At 41.1% G+C, this 22,182-nt stretch overlaps 1 protein-coding gene across 1 annotated transcript in view; it reads right to left on the bottom strand.

The window, feature by feature from the left end:
- Tnni3k (TNNI3 interacting kinase) overlaps nt 1–22,182 on the bottom strand; it is a 248,124-nt gene that overhangs the window by 71,729 nt on the left and 154,213 nt on the right. Inside the window, exons 18-21 of the mRNA XM_004653621.2 lie at nt 21,399–21,451; nt 21,031–21,083; nt 16,416–16,548; nt 1,527–1,636 (exon numbers count right to left, since the gene is read on the bottom strand). Coding sequence (XP_004653678.1) covers nt 1,527–1,636; nt 16,416–16,548; nt 21,031–21,083; nt 21,399–21,451 — 349 coding nt within the window. The remainder of the gene's footprint in view (nt 1–1,526; nt 1,637–16,415; nt 16,549–21,030; nt 21,084–21,398; nt 21,452–22,182) is intronic.

Raw genomic sequence — 22,182 nt, 5'->3', positions numbered from 1 at the left:
ACAGAACTATAAAAAAGCATTCAACATCTTTAGACATCAGAGAAATGCAAATTAAAACTACTCTGAGTCTATTTCACCCTAGCAGAATAGCTACCCAAGGAAACAAAGGACAACAAATGCTAGCTAGGCTGTTGGGAAGAGAAAATCTTGTTCATTGTTGGTGGGAGTATAAATTGTTGAAATCGCTATGGAGATCAGTATGGCAGTTTCTCAAAACTCTAAAATCAGAGCTACAACTATACCACTCCCGGGTGTATACACGAAAGATTCTGCACTTTACCATAGAAACGCTTGCGCAGCCATGTTTGTTGATGCTCTAAGCACAACAGAATTGTGCTTTTCCAATGCCAATTTCTTTCTAATGCAACTTTCCAGTGCAAGGCTCATTCTATTAGTAAATGCTTATCATGACCAAACAATGTGTATGCACCAGTAATGCAAAAATACTTTAACGTTCAAATACTGTAAATGTGACTTGTTACAGTAACTGATTAGAGGAAAATGTATGTTGTACGGAACAAATGAATAAAAGAAAATTGTAAAGTCCTAGAAGAAAAAAAAAAGAAAGAAAACACAAGGATTTCAGGACATAATTAAGTGTACCAGTAATTGGTTTTTAGACACTAGCATCTCTAGATGGCAGAGTGAAGTTATGAAATTTTTCTGCCAATCTCTAGGAAAACACCAGAAACATTAACTTCTCTGGTACATCTAAGAAGAACCATTTATTGCCAGAAGTGCTGAGATTCAAGCTAGAATTACGTGACCCTCAACTCTCACTGCGTCGACATGTTTAATATGTCTTCACCATCAAACACTTCATGTCTGCTCTCCTATGTGGATTCAGGTTGGAATTATGTGACCCTTGACTCACTGTGTGGACATGTTTAACATGTATTCACCATCACACTTCACGTCTGCTCTCCTACGTGGATTCAAGCTGGAATTATGTGACCCTTGACTCTCACTGCGTGGACACGTTTAACATGTCTTCTCCATCACACTTCACATCTGCTCTCCTACATGGTGGTTTGAACTTAGGGCCTATGCTGCTACCCACACTGACAGCCACTTTGAGCTCGAGAAGGATGGGGGAATCGAGTCTCTGTTCCCTGCGCAGCCCCTGCTCCTAAAGACCTTTGCCTCTGGTCTCTCCTGAAGGCTGGCCTGATGCCAAAAGACAACATGCGTCCATCCTGTGCCAAAGTTCTCTACTCCGAAAATGACTGAATGTGGCCCAGACATAACTAATAAAATGCAGCTGAGATAAGGCTGTGAGTCCTCCTGTCAGACCCAGGTCTCTCTTTTGCTAAGCAGATGTGAGAAGCATTTCAAAATCAGAGAGCAGCAGCCAAGAAATATGAGATGCTCAGACTTCCTGGGGCAATTAAAGACTAAAGAGCAGAAGGGAAATCAGTCTTCCCATCCTGATGGCCTGAAAACAAACACTGAAAATAGACTTTGGAGTTAACCTATTTGTGGTAGATTTTATCCATGATATATTTCATGAGAAAAGAATCACTCACTTCAGGACACGCGTTCCACCCTCGCATCAGCAGAGACGAGATGGGCTTGGGAATGGAGGACCCGACGGGAGGCCTGATGTGGTGGTATGCCATGTCTGCCGCTGCTGCCGCTGTGAACCAGAGTGGGGGAAGTTTACTTCTTTCCAGAAAGATAGGTTGAGAAAAACTGTCATCAACAATCAGGTAGACTGGAAGGAGCATGGAAGAAGTACTGTACAATCTCACCATCCAAGGCTAACGTGTTTCTACGCTGTGTAGCAAGGCATGGGTAGACACCACTAGACTCTTTTTTTTTTTAATTATTTATTTATTTATTTGAGAGCGACAGACACAGAGAGAAAGACAGAGGGAGAGAGAGAGAGAATGGGCGCGCCAGGGCTTCCAGCCTCTGCAAACGAACTCCAGATGCGTGCACCCCCTTGTGCATCTGGCTAACGTGGGACCTGGGGAACTGAGCCTCGTACCGGGGTCCTTAGGCTTCACAGGCAAGTGCTTAACTGCTAAGCCATCTCTCCAGCCCCCCACTAGACTCTTTTTTAAGCATACCCATTATTACTACTATATGGATATTGAGATTTTTAATTTTAGCACTGATTAAAGATCAACCGCGACCCTCTTGCAACTTGTTTGAGGACAGCTGATGTCCATTATATCAGCTGATGCTGGACACGCAATGCCAGGACACCCTGATCCCACAGTGAGCGGTGTTTCTGAATATTGCTCACCTCAAGCTCCACACCACGGTGCTGGGATCTTTTGGACCTCATTATAGATTCCTGATTGCTTGGTGTTTTTCTGATTTTCAATCAGTGACCTTTAGGCCTTTTGAAAGCTGGGTTATTGCTCTTTTCACTGAGTGCGTTTGCATGGAGAAAGGGGAAGTGTGAAGAATGCCCTTGGACCTGTAAGGAGGGACCTTGTTTCCTCTGAAACCTGACTGAAGAACGTGAATAAGACGACTAGGGGCCACAGCATATGGCATAGCACAGGGCTTTTTCCTTGTATCTTTTTCCCTAAAGCAGTCCCCGCAGTCTCAACACTGTGGGAGGCCAGAAATGCCAAACCCTCTTCCAAGAAATGCACGGACACTTTTCATAGGGGCTTGACTGACCTGCTTAGCACTAATTCAGGACATTTTCCCAAAATACTTCAATCAGTGGCACCAAACAAGGTTTCCTACTTCTGGGGACACCCTTTAGTCTTACAGTAGGAGCTCTGCATCTTTCCTTCTCTTAAACTATATAATAAAATCTTCTTAAACTTTGCCCTTATGGTGTATGGATTTACTTTGTCCACTTTATAAGAGAGGAACCTGGAAGCCACAAACTAAGTAGAAATTTTGTATAGCTGTGAACAACCAGCTCCCTAACTCCTGAGTGACAACCCAAGCCAGAACTAAGAATAGCTCCTTCATTCTCAAAGACACTGCAAGTTCTTCTATCACTTAGTATTTCTCTGTGATTTTTATGCCCTTTTGGAAGCTAAGCTTATAACTTCTTTATTAGATATGTTTGTATCAGGCATCGTACGCCCATGCATATATAAACCCTTCAAGGCCTCTCAGCATCTATTCCAAGTGGGCAGTCTTGTACCAGCATGATGTCACTCTATTTCCTTTACATTTTGATAATAGCTCAGAGTGGATAGAGCTTTTTATTCCAGAGCTCATGCTCCTTTCAACGCATGCCACAATGAACATACCCTGTAAATAACCTGTGTTGTTCTGATAATTATTTCTTGTGAAAATGGCTGTTCCCTACAGGCAGGACAGAATTCCAGGTTGACGTGCTTCCTGGCTTCTTGTCATGGTTCTATAAGAGCCTGTCTACATCTCAATGGCCTGTGAGCTAGAACTCACAACCACCACTTCTTTCACATGAAAATTCACTTTCATTGAATTCTGTTTACCCATCTACTTTCAGTAGACCTAGCATTTTTTTCTTTATAAATGTTTTACTTATTTATTATTTATTTATGAGAAAGAAAGAGTGAAAAAAATGGAGATGGAGAGGGAAAGGAAGGAGAGAGAGGGAGAGGAAAAATGGGTACACCAGGGTGTCTAGCCACTGCAAACAAACTCCAGACACATGAGCTACTTTGTGCATCTGGCTTTAAGTGTATACTGGGGAATTAACAAGGGTCCTTGCATGTTTTATTTTTATCTTATTTAATTTTTTATTTGAGAGAGAAAGAGAGAGAGAGAAAGAGAGGGGGGGGGGAATTGGTATGCCAGGGCCTCAGCCACTACAATCAAACTCCAGATGCTTGTGCTACCTTGTGGACATGTGTGACTTTGCACTTGCCTCACCTCACTTGTGTCTGGCTTGCGTGGGATCTGGAGAGGTGAACATGAGTCCTTAGGCATTGCAGGCAAGTGCCTTAATTGCTAAGCCATCTCTCCAGCTCCTAGCAAAGATATATGTGTGTGAGTATAATGTAACCTTAAAAATGTTATTACTACAAGGATTATTCTGAATTACTGCCTAGTTTTGTCAATTATAAAATTAACACTTTTTCTTTGTTGAAAAAGAAAATTAAGAAAATTAGAAAGAATAAGATGTTATCATTCAGAGCAATGTTTGTTAAGATAGTTTGAGAATTTCTACTGTTTCCTTTATCTCATTGAGCTTCCATTGATATCTAGTTATGCAATTTCTTTTTACTAAATTAAAGCATTAATTTAAGCAATTAAACATTTTCTCATGTTATTAAACCTGTGTTAACATATTTTAATGACTGCATTTAGTGTGATTTACTTAATCACTTCTCAATTTTAAGTTATTTGAAATACTTCAAGTAATATTTTGAAGTGTATTTCCTTATTTCATTGGCTAGGCATTTATGGTATATTAAGGGGTGAAAATAATATTTCAAAGGACATACATTCTTAAAGACTTTGATACATAATGATAAACTTTTTTAAACAGCTGTTTTCAATTTATGTTGTCAGTAGCAAGTGTGCAAGATGCTGATAATTATTTCTGCACCAGTAAAGATTGTATTAGTTCAAGGGGCAAGAAGAGCCATTCCTCATTGTTTGTGTTCTCACTTATCAAAGGCATTATTCTTTGCATTTTACACAAAAAGTGAGGAATGCTGGACTCCTTTCATTGGTCATTCTGGATTATTCTAATTAAATCAAGTGAGAATCAAATAAATCAATGAGCCATCAAGTAAACAGACACCTGCTGGTCAGTCGTCTAACTCTATTATGTTATCTGAGGACCCTTAAGTAATGCTGAAGACACAGCCCAGTGCAGAGAGCACAGCAATACTGACTCTAGGTCTCCTGGTGGCTGAAGGGGACAGTCCATGCAGTGCGTTAGCCTGAGGCTCATTTGTACCAGTTACTTTCTCAATGCTGGGACAAAATACCTGACCAGAAGCAGTGTAAGAAAGGCAAGCTTTCAATTCAGGCTTACAGCTAACAAGGGTAAAGTGAGGCGGGAGCTGCCAGGCAGCGTTGCCGCGTCTCACCTGTGTGGATGAAGCAGAGTGAGTGCTGAATGAGATTGCTTTGTCAGACCTGCCTTGTGTCCATCCACTTTACGAACTGTGGCATTTTCTGGCATTACAGACCAGGAATGATGGGGTCAGGCCATTCATCAAATCTTTTTCTTGATTATTCAAAATATGTTAAATGATTTATATGAATGCTGGTATCTACTTTTACGAAGAAAACTTCACCATTAGAGAAAGAGAATAAGCCCTGACTTCAGAACAGTAACAATTATTCATTGAGCAATTATTTTAAAAGACTATCCTGAGATGATTATAGTTTACTGGCACATAAGTGAGCATCTAGCAGAGCTCTCATAGGGCTTTCTGCAGGGACACAAACGCCACCTTACGCTGCTCAGTGTGCAGGCAGAAGGCCACTGGGCTGCAAAAGGAGACCATGTTTCGGGGAAGTAAAAGTTGTAATTTTGTTTGTTTCAGTCAATATAATTTAAATTTAAATAGCCATGCTTAGTGGCTTAAGGGTTGAATACCACCATTCTAGAACGTAGTTGTACTTTACTCCTGTTATCCTAAATAATGAGAGTTAAACACAATTTTGAAAGTCAGGTTCAAGGTTCTATATAACCAACGGGCAATCATATTTCTCATTGTTGATAAATTCCGCCCGGAGAAGATATGGATCTAGATTGTCACTGGATTCTCTCTAATTACGCAGGCCAAAGAGCCACAAAAGAGATCTCTGATTCAACAGTATTCATGTAGCAAAGCTGTTGAATCTTCTACATCTGAGCCATAATAGGCTTACTGAAAACTCTGCTGTTGCCATCTCTAATAAAATTTGGTAAATGAATGGCTAAATAAGAAGAGACTGACTGGGTGGTTCAATGCTTTTATGATTCAATTTTAAATTCTGACATGTGATTCCTTTTGCCTTCTCATTTCTCTCATCACATGTGTTGTTGAATAGGTCTTAGCTTAGATTAACCCTCTTGGAAGCCTTTTTACATATGCCCATGGCACCCCACCCTGTGACAGGCCATACTGTGTCATTCTTAATTGACTTCGTACTTGCTTGCTTCTGTGTATAGAAGATCATAAGCTCCCTGAGGTCGACGACTGTGTCTTTTCATGACTGTCTAACACAGCACCTGGCAATGATGACTAAGTCTTTAAATAGTATGAACTGGATAAAGGTGTGAAGGCCAAAATATTATATAATTGGGAATATTATAGTTTCTGTTATATTGAACTCAGTAAATATTAATTGAATGAATGAAATATGAGTTAATGCCAATGACTATCAATCTCATTTTATGCTTTCAGAATGAAGCACAAAGCCTAGCATCAAGAAACACTATAGGGGCTGGAGAGATTGCTTAGTGGTTAAAGTGCTTGCCTGCAAAGCCTAAGGACTCATGTTCAACTCTCCAGTACCTATGTAAGCCAGATTCACATGGTGGTACATGTGTCTGGAGTTATTTGCCATGGCTAGAGGGTCTGGCATGCCCATTCTCTCTATCTCTCTTTCTCTAGCAACTAAATAAATAAAAATAAAAAGGATATATTTTTGAAAAGAAACACTATAGAATTGATATAATGTCTAGTTTAATATTAAAATGCAAGATAACTAGGTAAATACTTGTCAATTTTCAGGAAACTGATGCAATCATTGTTCAAGGCATTTGGTGAAGGGCTCTCATCAACAGAAGTTTCAAGGAACAGGAAGAGATGCCTTCACAGGGAAATATGGAGACCTGGTTTCCATTTTAGCTTTGTTCTGAACTTTCCGGGAGATCAAATTAAACCAATTTGCTTCTGTGTGTAATAATTTTGTGAAATATAAAATATTACAGGGAAGACCCAGGAAACACTGAGGATCACCAGCTTGGGCACAGAGAGCCAGATGGCTAGGCCTCCACTGCAGCCTCTCTAACATGTGACACGAGACACGTGTCTTATCCTAGCAAAGCCTGATCCACACACTTCTAGGAGGACTAGTCCACAGGAGGCACCTGGTATGCTGCTGGATGACTCCCGACAAACGTCAGCGGCCTGCTGGTGCTATCATCATCCCTGCAAATCTAAGACCTGCAGCGACACTCTTTCTGCTGAGCCTGGAGAGCAAGGTGTGTGCTTTCTTTCTTTCCTTCCTTCCTTCCTTCCCTCCCCCTTCCTTCCTTCCTTCCTTCCTTCCTTCTTTCCTTCCTTCCTTCCTTCCTTCCTTCCTTCCTTCCTTCCTTCCTTCCTTCCTTTTTTTTCTTTCTTTCCTTCTTTCTTTCTTTCTTTCTTTCTTTCTTTCTTTCTTTCTTTCTTTCTTTCCTTCTTTCTTTCTTTCTTTCTTTCTTTTTCAAGGTAGTGTCATTCTCTAGTCCAGGCTGACCTGGAATTCACTGTGTAGTCTCAAGGTGGCCTTGAACTCATGATGATCCTCCTACCTCTGCCTCCCAAGTGCTGGGGTTAAAGGCGTGCACCACCATGCCTGGCTAGATGTATGCTTCCTGCTCTATTTATACTATTGGGGGTCTTGGATCATTCTGAGATTCTCTCTGGGTGTGCATGTCAGATGATATTCTCCACTGATTTCTACAGATTTCAAGGGTATGCTTCATCTCATTTACCACCAGTTCCAGCTCACGGTGCAAGGTGGCCACTTGGCAGAACACCATGTGCAGCTCCCCAGGATAAACTTAGCTATCTATTCTTTGTTGATGTACTGGATTCTGAATTCCTAAAGTAAACATTCCTTGATTTTGTAAAAGGAAACAGGTGTTCACATTAGAAGGAGGAGTAAAAAGTAAAAATTCCTTGTAAGTATTGACCAAGATAAAAATCACTATTTTCTTTCAACTTTGATTGTGCATATATTTCCTAAAAGCACAGCTGATCACCATCCATTGTTTATCATAAGCCAGGCTGTGGTCTAAACAAATGTGTTCTACCATCCGTGTGAGGGCTAGGATACAGTGACACTCTTCAGTGATGCATTACAGGGGTGTACAGAATTGGAGAGAGGGCATGAGATTGCAATCTTGAAACCATACTAAGAAGGCCTTAATTTTTAAAACCACATCCCATTCTCATTAAAGACTGTCAGAGGATAGATTGATGAGCACCGTTGTCTGTTCTCATTGCAGTCTTTGTCAGCATAATGAAGTATCAGAATGCTAGTATCAGCTACAGTCTTAGAGATATCACCATCTATTGGGCCGCTACAGTCTTCCTGGTGAGCTATACAGTGGCAGCTGACTCTCTTTCATTGGTAACATGTGGTAAGGACTAGCCCAGCAAACATCCCCACTTAGCCACTCCCATGTCCTGCTTGTCCCCATCACAAAGTGCTTATGCACGCTGAGATTATTCTACTCAGCATGTCTCAGGATCCCAACCCTGTAGCAATGAGAACATAATTACTGCTGAGGAGGAGCAAGAAACTCCGATGACTCTGTACATGAAGCTCATGGAGAATTGTGTCTCTAAGTACACTATAATTCACAGCTTCTAAATCCCCATGCGAGACCCAAGAGGCATACAAGCTATGACTGGCTCTTGGACTTCCAGTTCACAGCTCTGAATTAAAGCCTTAGCAGGAAGCTTCAGCAAAATCTGGCTACACTAGATTGGCAGAGAGTCTTAATTTGCTGACACACCCCAGGCTTTGTTAGAACTTGGCACTAAGGACTCCAGGACAGAGTTGAGTCTCCCTGTGAACAAGCTGGCATCACTAAGGGAAAGAAAGGGACAGAAGGGACTATCTTCCTTGGCCTCCATCTGTGATCTGAGAGTGGCTCACAAGACTATGTAACTGGTGTAAGGGGTATGGTTGGAGAAGGTACATATTGGCAAATTAGTTTACCCTGGCTTTCTTCTCATGATGCATCAGAGGAGATGAGCCCAGGGGAGAAATTAAACTTGGGAAGCAGGTGTTGATTCCTCTCTCTGAAATGCATCCAAAGACAGCTCTTGCTTGCCAGATTTTTCCAGCTCCATCTTCATCTTGCTTATTCTCCCTCCCTCTCTTTTTTTTTTTTCTCTCTCTCTCCCCTTGGCTCTGCACTTTGGCTCCCTCTTTTTTTTTTAATCTTGTCACTTTTCTTATGAATCTGGTCCTGTTTATGTATCCACTGTTCTCCTGGGTAAACCAGAAATGTAAGGGAGCCCTTCACTTTCTGCTCCTTCCCTTGTCTCCCTACTTTAATCTCCTGGGAAATTCTATTCAATCATTCAAAGCCAACCCCTACTTTCTCTTTAAGTGTCACTTCTCAGGTTGCCTTAGACATTGCTAATAAAGGTACTAGTCTCTAAATCACTGAGTTTGAACTTCCTGAATCCAGCCTTTGTAACAAGGAAGAACATTCTAGGTCTGGGAGATGGATAAAGTATGTGGCTGTAAAGTTCGAGTACATAAGCTGGGCTCCCCAGAACCCACATAACATGGGTGGTGGTGTAGGTGCCTGTAAGCCCACTGCACTTACGGTGAGATGAGAGGCAGAGACAGATCTCCAAGAAGTTAAATTTCTTGGACAGGTAGCCTGGATAATGCAGTAGTGAATAGCGATCTTGTCTCAAGCAAGGATCACTGGAAATGGTCCTATGACCTCTGCACATGCATGGAATGTACACACACACACATCACTCTACTACCGCAATAGATAATTGAATTTCTTCTTAAAATTTTGCAGTGACTTCCCCTGTTGATATGCAAAAGCCCTATAAGGTCGGTTATACCTTAATCTGATTTGTTGAACGCCAACCAGATAGAGAGGATCTGGACTCAACATTTCAAGCAGGAATCATTTAGTCTTTGAGGGTTCCAAAAGAATGCAAAGACAGGAGAAGGGCAGGGAAGGCAGACCACCCTCTGTAGCTGAGGCTTTGTGGTGGAGTGCCCTTGGGCAGGGGAGTGTCACATTCGCGGGCGCTCGTGCACTCTGGTGCTGCTCCCACTACCTGCGGTGCTCCGCGGGGCCGAAGTGCACACTGGCTTACATACCTAGTGCTTCTGCCTCTCTGGATTGCAGATGGCATATTGTGGAGCATGTCAGAATGCAGAAATATGCGAGACATTTCTCATAATATATTGTCTATGATTGATTATCTGTATCAAACCACTTCTATCAGTGTATGTATCTATAATCTATCCATCTCTTATCCATCCATACACCCATGAATCCATCCATCCATCCATGATGGAGTCTATATGGAGACTCTAACATATACAAAGATATTTACTACCTGGATTCAGGTTTATATTTACAATACAAGTCTTATGACTGATGCCTGTGTATTCTCTGATTCATCCTTACTGAATTATTCATGGATGTTTTTATGTCTCTGGACCTTGCTGACACTGCTCTCTACTGGAGTACCTTTACCTGCACACACAGAACATTCACATTATTTACCTATTCACTTAGAAGTAATTTTTAAAAGATATGATTCAGGTACAATATACTTTCAGAATCCTTTCCTAATGTTTTTAGTTCACTTCCAGGCTGGCAACAGCTGGGAGCATCCTTAGGCCACTGTCTTTTACAGTTTGAATCTGAAATTTCCCTCAATGTCTCATACTTTGAATACTAGTTTACCAGTCGGTGAAACTTGTTTAGGAAGTGGACTGTAGCTGGCAGAAGTGGGTTACTGTGGATGTGCCTTTGGGTACTGCATCCTGACCCTGGCCTCTGATTTCATGTCTTCTTCCTAGTCTGACACATTGTGAACAGCTTGAGTAAAAACTCTTTTTTATTTAAAATTTTTATTTTTATTTACTTAGTCGAGAGAGAGAGTGGGTGCACCAGGGCTTCTAGCCACTGCAAACAAACTCCAGATGCATGCGCCACCTTGTGTATCTGGCTTACGTGGGTCCTGAGTAATCGAACCAAGTTCTTTGGCTTTGCAGGCAAACACCTTAACTGCTAAAGCCATATCGCCAGCCCCAAGGGTATATACTCTTGGGTCATGCCTTTCCCCATGTGATACACTAAAACCCAGAGCCAAAATAAATCAGGAATTTTGTCACACTGTCGCCAAAGTAGCCATAGACAGCGCTTCTCTCTCGTTGGGCTTGGTCCTCCACAGCTGTGACTTTCACAGTATGACAAGCTTGAGCCTGGAAGTTCCATTCTTTGTTCTCTAACTTGGCAGCATTCCTGCTCCTATGAAACCAGTTTGAATTCATTGAGTCCATACTGATGCCTACCACTGCCCAACCCGTGAGACACTCTATAATATAAAGCTCATTAATTAAGGTATACTGAGGTTTAGTTAGATTACGAACATTGCACAAGATCACGGGAAGCATGTTCTTGTGTGCTGTGTTGACTCTCCTAGCTCATTAATTAAGGTAAACTGAGGTTTAGTACACAACATCACAGGAAGCATGTTTTTGTGTGCTGTGTTGACTTTCCTAGCACCTGATGCACTGGCTAAGAAATGTTTTCTGCTAGCGAACTAATTTAATGCCAAAATTTAAACATCTTTACACTTCTAAACAAACAAGAAGTACTCAGAAATGAGTTGATACTGCAATGGCAAGCAGGCATACCTGTGTGTCCTTTCAGTGGGATTTGGTACAGCTGGGAAGTAGGTCCCCCAGGAGACAGAATACACAGTTCCCTACTCGTCACCTTTCCAGGGTTTAAACATGTATACAGTTCCCCTGGCCCAGTGGTGGGTGGGATTGTGTTTTTAACCTGTACTAAGCATAAGATTGCAAGGCTAATATGAACAAACAGTATTAAAAGAGACACTAACTTCAAGTTCCTATATATATCTCCATCACTGTGCCCAGGATAATATTGATTCTACTTCTGTATTTCTGCCTGAAGGCAGGGTGCCACAAAAGACAAAAGAATGAGCCCTGTGCAATGTGGCTACTGTCATAATTAATGATGCTGTTCTGCACTGCATTCATGGCTCTGTTGCTTATTGTAAATGGCTAATATGTAGCTATATTGAATCTGATGCTTCACATAATTTCTTATGGAACATATGCTAGGGTGCCTAACCACCACTGTGATAGTAGCATCTTATTTCTTGATGCATGGCCACTGTCCAACTTACAAAAATTCAGCATTTATCATAAACAAACTCTCTTTCCAATAAAGTACTATAAATTTTAATATCTGGAACATTAGAATCAGTTACTTTAGGCAAGAAGATTTCTAACTTTTTTTAATTAAATAATGTTCTCCTTCTAAAAAGAATAAGCAGTTCTAGGGAAGAGGTAGTCCACAAGCTAGGAGATATTTATCTTCTTGAATAATTATTTTAGAATTCACAAAGTACAATGCAATGGAGAAAATTACAAAAATGTGTAAGTTCAATACTATACATACATTGATAATGGTTCACTGGGAGTAGAGAGGAGATGACACTTGACTTGATGTTGCAGAGTTAGGACATAGTTTGAGGAAAGAAGTTGTGTTTCAGTAAAGACCTAAGAGTAAGCTGGGGCTAGTATAATATAAATGACGGATAAATTCTTACAAAGGCACCAATCTGTGCAAAGACCTACAGGAGGAACGGAACATGAAGGGGAGAGGAAGCCTTGCCCTGGGGTGGAAACATGAGAGTCAGGCTGTGGGCAGTAAGCAGCAGACCTGGGCAGAGGGGTTAGGGCATCATCACAAATGGTTTTATAGATTACTCACTTTGTCTTTTTCAATTTTTGATTAACATGAATTAATTGCACATGCTAATGAGAAAGTAAAAGCATTGATTGAATCACAGAAACTCATCTCCCTTTTCTTGCCACTTCTTCATATCTAGAGCCCTCCATCCCTTCTCTTTTGTGTCTTCATTGAGAAGTCACCTGCTGTGCTTCAAAACACCGAAATTGGTCCTTCTGTTTGTTTTGGATGCATTACCTCGCTTCCCTGTATGTACTGCCTGTTCCAGGCTCTGGCCACCACCACTCTATTGTCAGGTCCACAGTCTTTGAGCTTTCACAAGCGAGACAAGCACTTCTCATCTTACTTCACTCACCCATGTCCTCCAGTTTTGACTACGTAGTTGGAAATGACGGGATTTAATTTACAACTTTTGCAATATAACCTGAAGTACAAACAAGGCCCAGGGAAGTGTTGAGCGGTCAAGCCTCTGGGTTGGAATAGCGTTCCAGTGCAGGCATGGAGGTTGGGGAAAAGTGGTCACAAGAAGAAACACAGGGAGAAGTGTCAGGTTATTTTGGTGGTTTGAAGGAGAAAGCAGGTAGTTTGCTGTAGGGTGGTGGGGACAGAACATTGAGGCCTAGGTAGAATGAAGTGCATAACTGCCCACTTCTACTGCGCTCTGTATTGCAGTTCCTCACTCGTGTAAGAAGACAGGGCAAGGTATGAAATACATACAGACTAGAAAGAAAGAAGCACTACTTCTCATATTCACAGATGGCATGTCTATGCAGAAATTCCAAAAGGATATTCTCCACAGCTACTAGAATGCACATGAATGAATCTACCAAGTTTGTAGGGCCGTAAGTAGTTAAAAAATAATATTTTCATGTTTTTACTAAGAACCTTGGAAATTAGCACTTAGAAATAATACTTAATATAAAGAAGAAAATGCAGAGATATATTTTCAAATGCAATATTTATAAATTACATTTGCTGTGAAGATCAATATGCTTAAAACATAAGTTCTTCCTAAGTTCATCTACAGATTCTATATAGTCTAACACAAGTTCCAAAAAGTGTTTTTTTTAAAGATGTAGGCTTCTTCTAAAAGAAAACATAAACCTAAATAACTAAAGTAATTCTAAAACAGAAAGCAAAATTAGAGTATTCATTTAAACTAATTTAAAGACTAGCAATTGTCAAGCTAATATGGTATTAATGAAAGTACAGAAATATGGAAAAATAAAACAAGTGTCAGAAATACATATGTACACATTGTTGCTGATTGTTGTTTTGGAAAACTGTTTAAGAAATTGTGTTGAAATGAATTTGAAATCCATATTCAAAACTTAAGCAAAAGAACAAGTTCATACCATATTGTAAGGCATAAATGAATGCAAAATGGACATTACAGATATAAAATCTAAACCCATAGACTTTTAGATTAAAGGTAACTGGAATGGAGGACATATATGTGGTCTTCTGAGAGTTAAAGATACTTCAGATAAGACATAAATATGATTTAAAAATTAATTAAGATGGACTTTATTATGCTGAAGAATTTTTGGTTTTTTAAAGACACTGCTAAGAATATGAAAAGGCATGCCTTAGACTATAGGAAATTCATGCAAAACACATGTCAGATAATAGACTTCTATGGAGAAATTGAGAACTATTATATCTAAGTAAGACAATATAAGCAAACACCTCACAATTGAAAAAGATATAAATACCAAATAAATACATAATAGATTTCAAAAATTAGTTATTAGAGAATTTCAAAATAATACCAAAATGACATGATTCTACTCACACTCAAATGACTATTGTATTTATATACTTAAATAGAGATTTTCACAGATTTCTGATGGGGCTCCTATGTAGTAGACAACTTTTATCATAAGACCCAGTAGTCAATCTCTTGTGTATTTATCCAGGAGAAATGAAAACAACTGTGCATCACCCTGAATGGCTGAGTAATTTCCATCATTATAGCCACTAAATGAGAATAAATGGTCACTGACTTGTTTCCTCACACACAAAGGTAAGCGTGCTTAGTAGGATGATTACACAGAAAAGAAAACGGCTTGAGCTTCTGATCAATGAGTTGTGTGGTTGCCTTTCCATGGACAAAGCAAACCTGTAGGGACAGAGGCCACATCAGTGATTGCCAGGGGCCAGAGCTGGAAAGTGGATTGGCCTCAAGGATGTGCTGGGGAACATTTTGGAGCGATGGGAATAGTTGATATTTTTACTAAAGTTGTGGTTACTCAACTGGATATATATACTAAAATTAGTTAAATGCTTTAAAACAATTTTCTTGATTGTTGTGCCTTAATAAATCTGATTAAAAAATAATATCATAGTACTCTGGATAAAAAATTGTAGCTTGAGCTAGGAAGGTCATAGATAACATTCTATGGTAGATATTTCCAATATGTATTAGGAGATAAAAAAAAAAAAAACAATGAGAACACATGAATGGATTGATATGATACTAGGGGTAAGGGAAGAGAATTTGTATCTATTTATCTTATAGAAATATTGCAGCTATCTCCAGAACTAGAATCCATTTGTGATATACTCAGCTATCCTAACAAATTGTAAGAGGTAGAGGCAGACAGTAGCAAATCAGAACCACACCTTCCAATTGAGCCTTTTGGTCTGGTCCACTGAAGAAACCTACACTTTAACAATGGTAGTAGCATCAGCAGTGTATTCAATGTTTACTCCATGTGCAGGACTGGGAAGATGGCTCAGTGTTTGCTTGCGAAGCCTGATGGCCCAGGTTTAATATAAGGCCAGTCACACAAAGTGGGACACATATTAGGAGTTTGTTTGCAGCATTAGGCAGTTCTGGTGTACCCATACTCTCTATCTCTATCATATCTCCATAAATAAATAAAATATTTTTAAAATAAGTTGACCATGTGCAGAACACACAATGAAAGCCTTCAGACCCTTCACTGCCAAACAGCCAGAGTAGGAGTTGTGGGATTTTCCTCTGAACATCATCAATATGGTGAGGTGGGGCAAGGTTTTTAACTTGTTAATAGGGCTGTTTAAACAGCTAATCTGCCTTTCGCCTTCATCCTTGTGTATAGTGCACTTGGGTGGCTGCCAGGGGCCGCAGTGGAATTCCCTGGAGGCTCGGGTAAGGGTCCACAGTCCAGCTGGACTCCCAGCAGTTTGGCTCGAGGAATGCTCTAGGGTCAAGAGACTTTCAGTGCCTTCCAGTTGAGTGTGACAAGACAGGAGGGCATCATATGTGACATGCAAAGGGACATAAAGGACTTTGAGTTTGAACTGAAGTTGTGTGCACACTTTGCCTGTGACCAGAGCCCTCCTCCCCTCATCTACCTGTCAACAGTGTAGTTTCTATGCGCAATGAAAATTAAGCTAACTTAAATGTCTGGTTTTCAATTGTACGCCATTCAAACAAAACTTCTGCCGTGATGGGTCATTTTTGTGTGAATGCTTGCTCACCACTGCATACGCATGAATGGAGAACTTCTAAAATCTGAGCTCAAACAGTTCACTCGACAGTGACAGCATCTTTGCTCCTGGATACACAGGGACAGATTTATTTGCTTGTTATATCAAAGACATGTACATCAAAGCCTGAAACTTGAATAAAATGTTCCTACTCATTTCTGTGTCTAAATTCACAGTGAAGCCACCAAGTTTTCTTTAATATAATTCAAGCTCTCTTGCCCTTCACTGAGAACACACATTTTGAGAAAAATTTTGCCACAGCGTTGTTATAATGTCGCGCTCAACTTCAGCAGCAAGGCCCCTTTGGTGTTGCTCATCTTACCTGGTTTGAGATGGGCGAAAGGGATTTCGCCGGTCAGTAGTTCCCACAGACACAGTGAGTAGCTGAAGACATCAGCCTTGATTGTGTAGCGCGTGCACTGCGTGAACACCTCGGGGGCCATCCAGCGGAGGTTCTGGAAGGACAGCAGACAGCCACAGGGTTAATGAGAGCACAGCCCAGGGCCGAAGCAGAGCAGGGTCCCGAGCATGCTGATGGATTCACCGATGCTCACCTAAACTATGAGTGTGAAATGAAAGACTATGCCCTCCACGTGTGTAGGAAGCTGACAACTACATTCACACACAGCACATTTCTGTGGTTGCTGAGTTTCACAAGGATAATTTTCAAAACTCATTAGACAATAATTAAATTTTATAACCTTCCCAAACTCACCAGTATTAGTGAACTGCCCATAAATTGATGGTTACAACAGCACCATTTATTTTCTCACTCTATCTTTCCTCTAGATGCCCTACAAGCTTCATGATTATATTTTTGGATACACCTAGGCCCTCTGTGGCTCCCTAGGAGTAAGCCACCTGAGGGGAGGCACCTTACCCTTTTGAGGGAGGTTTCCAGGTTCTATGTAGGATATGACTAGCTTAGGTTCACACACAGTGTTCTCATTGCTGAAGAAGGAAAAAGACACGGAGGAGCTGAATTATCCCTACAAAGTGACTCTCATGGTGATGGCCTTCCCTTTGCTTACAACATTTCTGGATTCCGTTGTCATGGTGTTGAAAGCAAGCCCGGAAAGGATAACAAGTCCTGTACAGAGTCAGCTCATCAATCTGATGGTCAGCTTCTGGTCAGAAATAGTAAGCTTGATTCATAATTTAGAGGTAATAACACTAGATTGTTTTTGAAGGAGGTCTCACTCTAGACCAGGCTGAACTGGAACTCACTCCCTCAGGCTCCTGACCCCAAACTGCTGGCATTACAGATGTGAGCAACCACGCCTAGCCAAGAACAACTTTGAGTAAGAAGATGGCCATGATGATTCTTGCTCGACTACCACCTGGGGCATATCAGGATCTCAGAAGGCAGGATGAAGGAGGCAGGCCCTTCTGGGTATAAAGCAGAACACCTTCTGAGTGCTCCTTCTGTCATAAACTTTCCCGAGGACCTTTCTATTGATACTACAGGACAGTGGTGTTCATTTCCCGTCTTCCTGAATCCCCGTGGGTAGTGCTGACTGCAGATAACTCTGTTGAAACGTCTCCCTTACTTTGAGGTCATGCATAATTACAGGTTTCCAAGAGTATCTTTATTCTGGCTGTGGTACTCACACACAGTTCTCACACACGGGCACTAGTGGTCTAGAGAGTGTCCGTTCGTAGAGCAGATGGTGCATGTCACCCTGCGCAGGTGTGGGGGATGGGTGCCCACGTTGCAGCAGTGCTCAGGTAGTTTAAATCAGGCCTTACAACTAGTCAGCAACAAAACATCACCAAAAACAAATCCGCAAGAGCGCTTCGCCTAATGACTATGCTACCAGGAAAAAAGGCATCAATATTACTTACTGTTTGACAAAAGTCAGTTTAGTTCAACTGAACAAAGATATTGTAAGACTCAAATCTCAAAAAGAAGGAGGTGGAGGGAGCCAGAGAGATGGTTCAGCAGCTAGAGGAGCTTGTTTGCAAAGCCTGAGGGACCAGGTTTGATTCCCCAGTATCCACTTGAAGCCAGATGCACAAAGTGGCATATGCATCTGTAGTTCATTTGCAGTGGCAGGAGGCCCTCATGTGCCCATTACCACTTTAATTCTCTCATTTTCTCTTTCTGGTTGCAAATAAATAAGTAAAATTATTTTTAAAACTAAGGTAACAAGCTATTGAGGAAAGTACCTGACATCAACTTCTGTTCCCCACACTCATGTACACACATACATACACACATGCAACCATGCACATGATCATGCACACACATTTGCATGCATACAACATACACATATACATGCAAATAATGTATTTAATAAGAGATAATCTACTGACTACATTTTAGAATCACTTGGAAGGAAGTTGAAATGATACTCAAGATAACCCAGATTTAATAATCATAACTTTTAGGGGTTAGATAAGTCATCATTCTTTAAAAGAACTGTCAATTTATAATTTATATATACTTTTTAGTGCAGCTGGAGTTGACATTCACTCTTCAAGCTGCCTTCCTGCCCTGAGCCCTAGATGAGGTTTTCTGTAAAGAGGACACACCCATCCTGCCTCCCTTCCCTGGGACCCCACTTCTTTCCTTGCTCTTTCATGCCAACCACCTCAGCTTTGAATACACAAGGACTCTCTCATTGCAGAGCCATGGCACCCACTTGCTGTTCTCCAGCCCACCCACAATGCCATTCTGCCCTCCCTGCCAGATCTCTCACTCTATTGAACTAGTATCTCCCACACTCTCCTCATCTACTCAGCTTTTCTGTCTTCCTGATACAAAGTACTAGTTAATGTTTGGTCATTTGATCATTGTCTGTTTTTTTCCACCACAAGCTGAGCTCCATAAGAACTTTGTTTTGCATGCATGAGTGCCCCCGATCATGCTTCACACCATAAACACTTGAGCAGTGAACAGGTGACATCGAGCCTGAGGTGTGTGTTTGGGTCTGTTTGAGTGTGTCTCCCAAGGATTCATGGGTTAGTAATTTCATGCTGGGAGGTAGCGGCCCTTAAGAAACATGGCTTGACTCAAGGCAATCAGGTCATTGAGGTTGATGCATATATGATTAGAAGGGATTATTGTCATTCTCCTAGGTCCCCAAACTAGTTCCAATGGCAGGGCTGTTATACCAAGGTAAGATTGGACCCTCTCATTTTTCTGGGTTTCTGTATCTCCATGTAAGCACTCCTTCACACCTATGTCCCCAACGTGAAGCATTTCCACAGATGTGCCACCACCGGAACTGGCATCATGTTGTTGTGCTTTTAACTTCCAAAGCAAAATGAACTTTTTTTCTTTTTTTTACAAAGTGCCCATCTTGTGTGTTTTGCTGTAGCAATGGGAAGCTGACTATTACTTTGTGAAAATAAGAACGCATCACTGTGTATATAATATAGTGTGGCCCTTCATGTGGCTCCTGCCTTCCTATCAAACTCCTCACTCTTTTTCTTTCTCTCTTTCCACAAACCATACCACCTATCTTCAGTGTTCTCCACAACAGCTCTGTTTCTAATCTTCCTCTGTGCTCTGGCACATTCTGTCTTTTGGCCAACTCTTCCAGTCTCTCCATCACTTGATGGGCTGTCTCTTCTGTGCCTGCCTGAGCTGCCTTGGTGCCATGTGACTCCTCCAAGTTTCCACACTGTGCTAAACCTCTGTGCTTAATACCGTGTTTTCTGCAACAGAAATGAGCTCATTGAGGTTAAGGCCTCAATTGTTATTCACAATTTGCTTTTCTATCCATGTGAATAGTGCCTGATATGTGGTAGAATTTCAATAAATGGAAATGTTCTGGACACATGGTTGGTCCTAAATAAATGGTTTTTGGGTGATCAGTGTACAAGCAGAAGCAGAGGGAAAGGTAGGGGCATAAAAGGAAAGAGAAAATGCTTCACTTGGGTGATGCTGCCTAAGCCTAACAAAGTGAGTGATCATCGTGGGTGTGGGGCCAGTGAGGGCGCTCAGGCAGGATTCACCACACTGGAATGTCACAGGGAATGTGGAGGTGCAGGCATATTCAGGGAATGGATAGATGGATTTGTCCTGTGGCACAGGAGGGTTTGCAGCATCTACCAATCGAAGCCACAGGCTCCAGGAATGGAAAAGCAGGAAACTCTCAGGGAAGTAACTAGTATTTTATCTACATGGCCAGGAGGAAGGGACTGTCAAAGAAATTGCACTGAGGAGAGATGACCAAGAATGAACTGGAAGAGAAAAGTAGAGTTAGAACCAATCACAGTGGACCAGAGAGCAGGCGATGAGATCTGACGTGGTAGGAAGTGACAGGTCTGAGAAAGTAAACCAACAACAACAACAAAAAACAACAAAACACAGAAAAAAGTGACCAAGGAATGTGATGGTAGATGTGGTGAAGGGATGAAATAAAAAATTACTCTGAGCTTGGGCAATCAGATAACACTGAAACCAGAGAGAGAGAAGTATTACTTATTCTGGGAATGAGGCAAGGCAGGGGGTGAACTGAATTGTAGTCATTTTAAGAACAACTATCCTCAGATGTTAGCATTGATATTTTCCTTAATTTCTAATACTGTCTATACCAGCTACTGCCTTAGAATGCTGAAGTAAAGAGCTATGAAGTCAGCAGATGTAGGTTGACCACTAACTATAGACTCAATTTCCTGTTAAATGTCAGCTCTAGCACTAAAACGCTAAGCTAAATATGTGGCTTAGTTCCCTGTGCCTATTATGAGCTTTTCAGTTACATTGAAACATATTCTGTGTTATTTTATCTTTAACGTTTTCTAAAGACATATCTATTTCTATGGAAGTGCTCTATAATTATTATTTTTACTGAAAATAAGGCACAAAACATTCCCCTGCCACTGAGATAACATTTTCTCCAGTGAAGGCCACTCTCATTTTCCCTCCTGCATGCTGAGTGTCTGCATGCTAATTGCTTTGTGAAGATAGGGAATGAGTAACAGCAAACCCCAGGCTGCTTGGTCATGTTGTCCTCGTCCAGTGACTGCAGAAACCTGGACTCTGCAAGGAGAAAACAGAAACTCATGTGAAAGGAAACACAAGGGAAACAAGGTTAAGGTCACAGCTAAAAATCTGCATACTCAAGAAACCTTTGTCGCATGCAAATTTTTACTGATTTTCTGGTGACTGGGGATGTCAAAGAGGATAAATGAAAAGAAATGGCATGTTTTCAAACTTTATTAGCAACTTGAAACCCAAGTGAAATAGAGGAATAGATGTTGATGAAAAACCTGTGTCAGGACATTGTCCCATTTTGAGAAACATGCAGGAATGAAGAAATGGAGGCACCTGGGCTGCTCTTTGTGGGAATCTTACCTCCAAAATCTGCCACCACGGCATGACCATCCTCGTAGAGAAGAATGTTGTGACTGAAATAAAAAACAATAAAGCACATTTTCTACAAGCTTCACTAGGTCTCCATCCAACGGACCTCTTAGCAAGTTCCACTGTTTTCATATGGCAGAGATTAAATGAATGTCAAAGGGCTAATTTATATAATCTTAGTTGTGCTGATCCAAAAAAGATATTTATATAATGTGATCATGCTTGAATTCATGTTGCAAATATAAAAAATTTTGACTGTAATAAATTCTCTCAACTTGTCAAACACCACTCACTAGCTAAACCAGTGTTCCTGCTCATCAAGGGCTCTCTGTAAACAAAACGCTGGCCACAGCTGAGGCATAGAAGCCTTAAGATCATGGAAGACCCTGAGCCGAGTAGCCACATGCTGGACCTCAGACACAAGGATTCTTCTGGAATATATTCTTTTTTTTCTTTTTTTGTTTATTTTTATTTATTTATTTGAGAGTGATAGACAGAGGAAGAGGCAGAGAGAGAGAGACAGAATGGGCACACCAGGGCCTCCAGCCACTGCAAATTCAAACTCCAGATGTGTGTGCCCCCTTGTGCATCTGGCTAACGTGGGTCCTGAGGAATCAAGCCTCAAACTGAGGTCCTTAGGCTTCATAGGCAAGCGCTTAACTGCTAAGCCATCTCTCCAGCCCTGGAATATATTCTTGACAAGTCATTGCAGGCCATCTTGAGAGAGCATAGTATGTCCAATGGAACAATACCAGAAATCCACGTTGTAAAGTTT

Source organism: Jaculus jaculus, chromosome 19 (genome assembly GCF_020740685.1).
Source record: "Jaculus jaculus isolate mJacJac1 chromosome 19, mJacJac1.mat.Y.cur, whole genome shotgun sequence".
Classification (NCBI taxonomy): Eukaryota; Metazoa; Chordata; class Mammalia; order Rodentia; family Dipodidae; genus Jaculus; species Jaculus jaculus.
The sequence above is the reverse complement of the archived record's forward strand: the minus strand, read 5'-3'. Positions and strand labels throughout refer to the sequence as shown.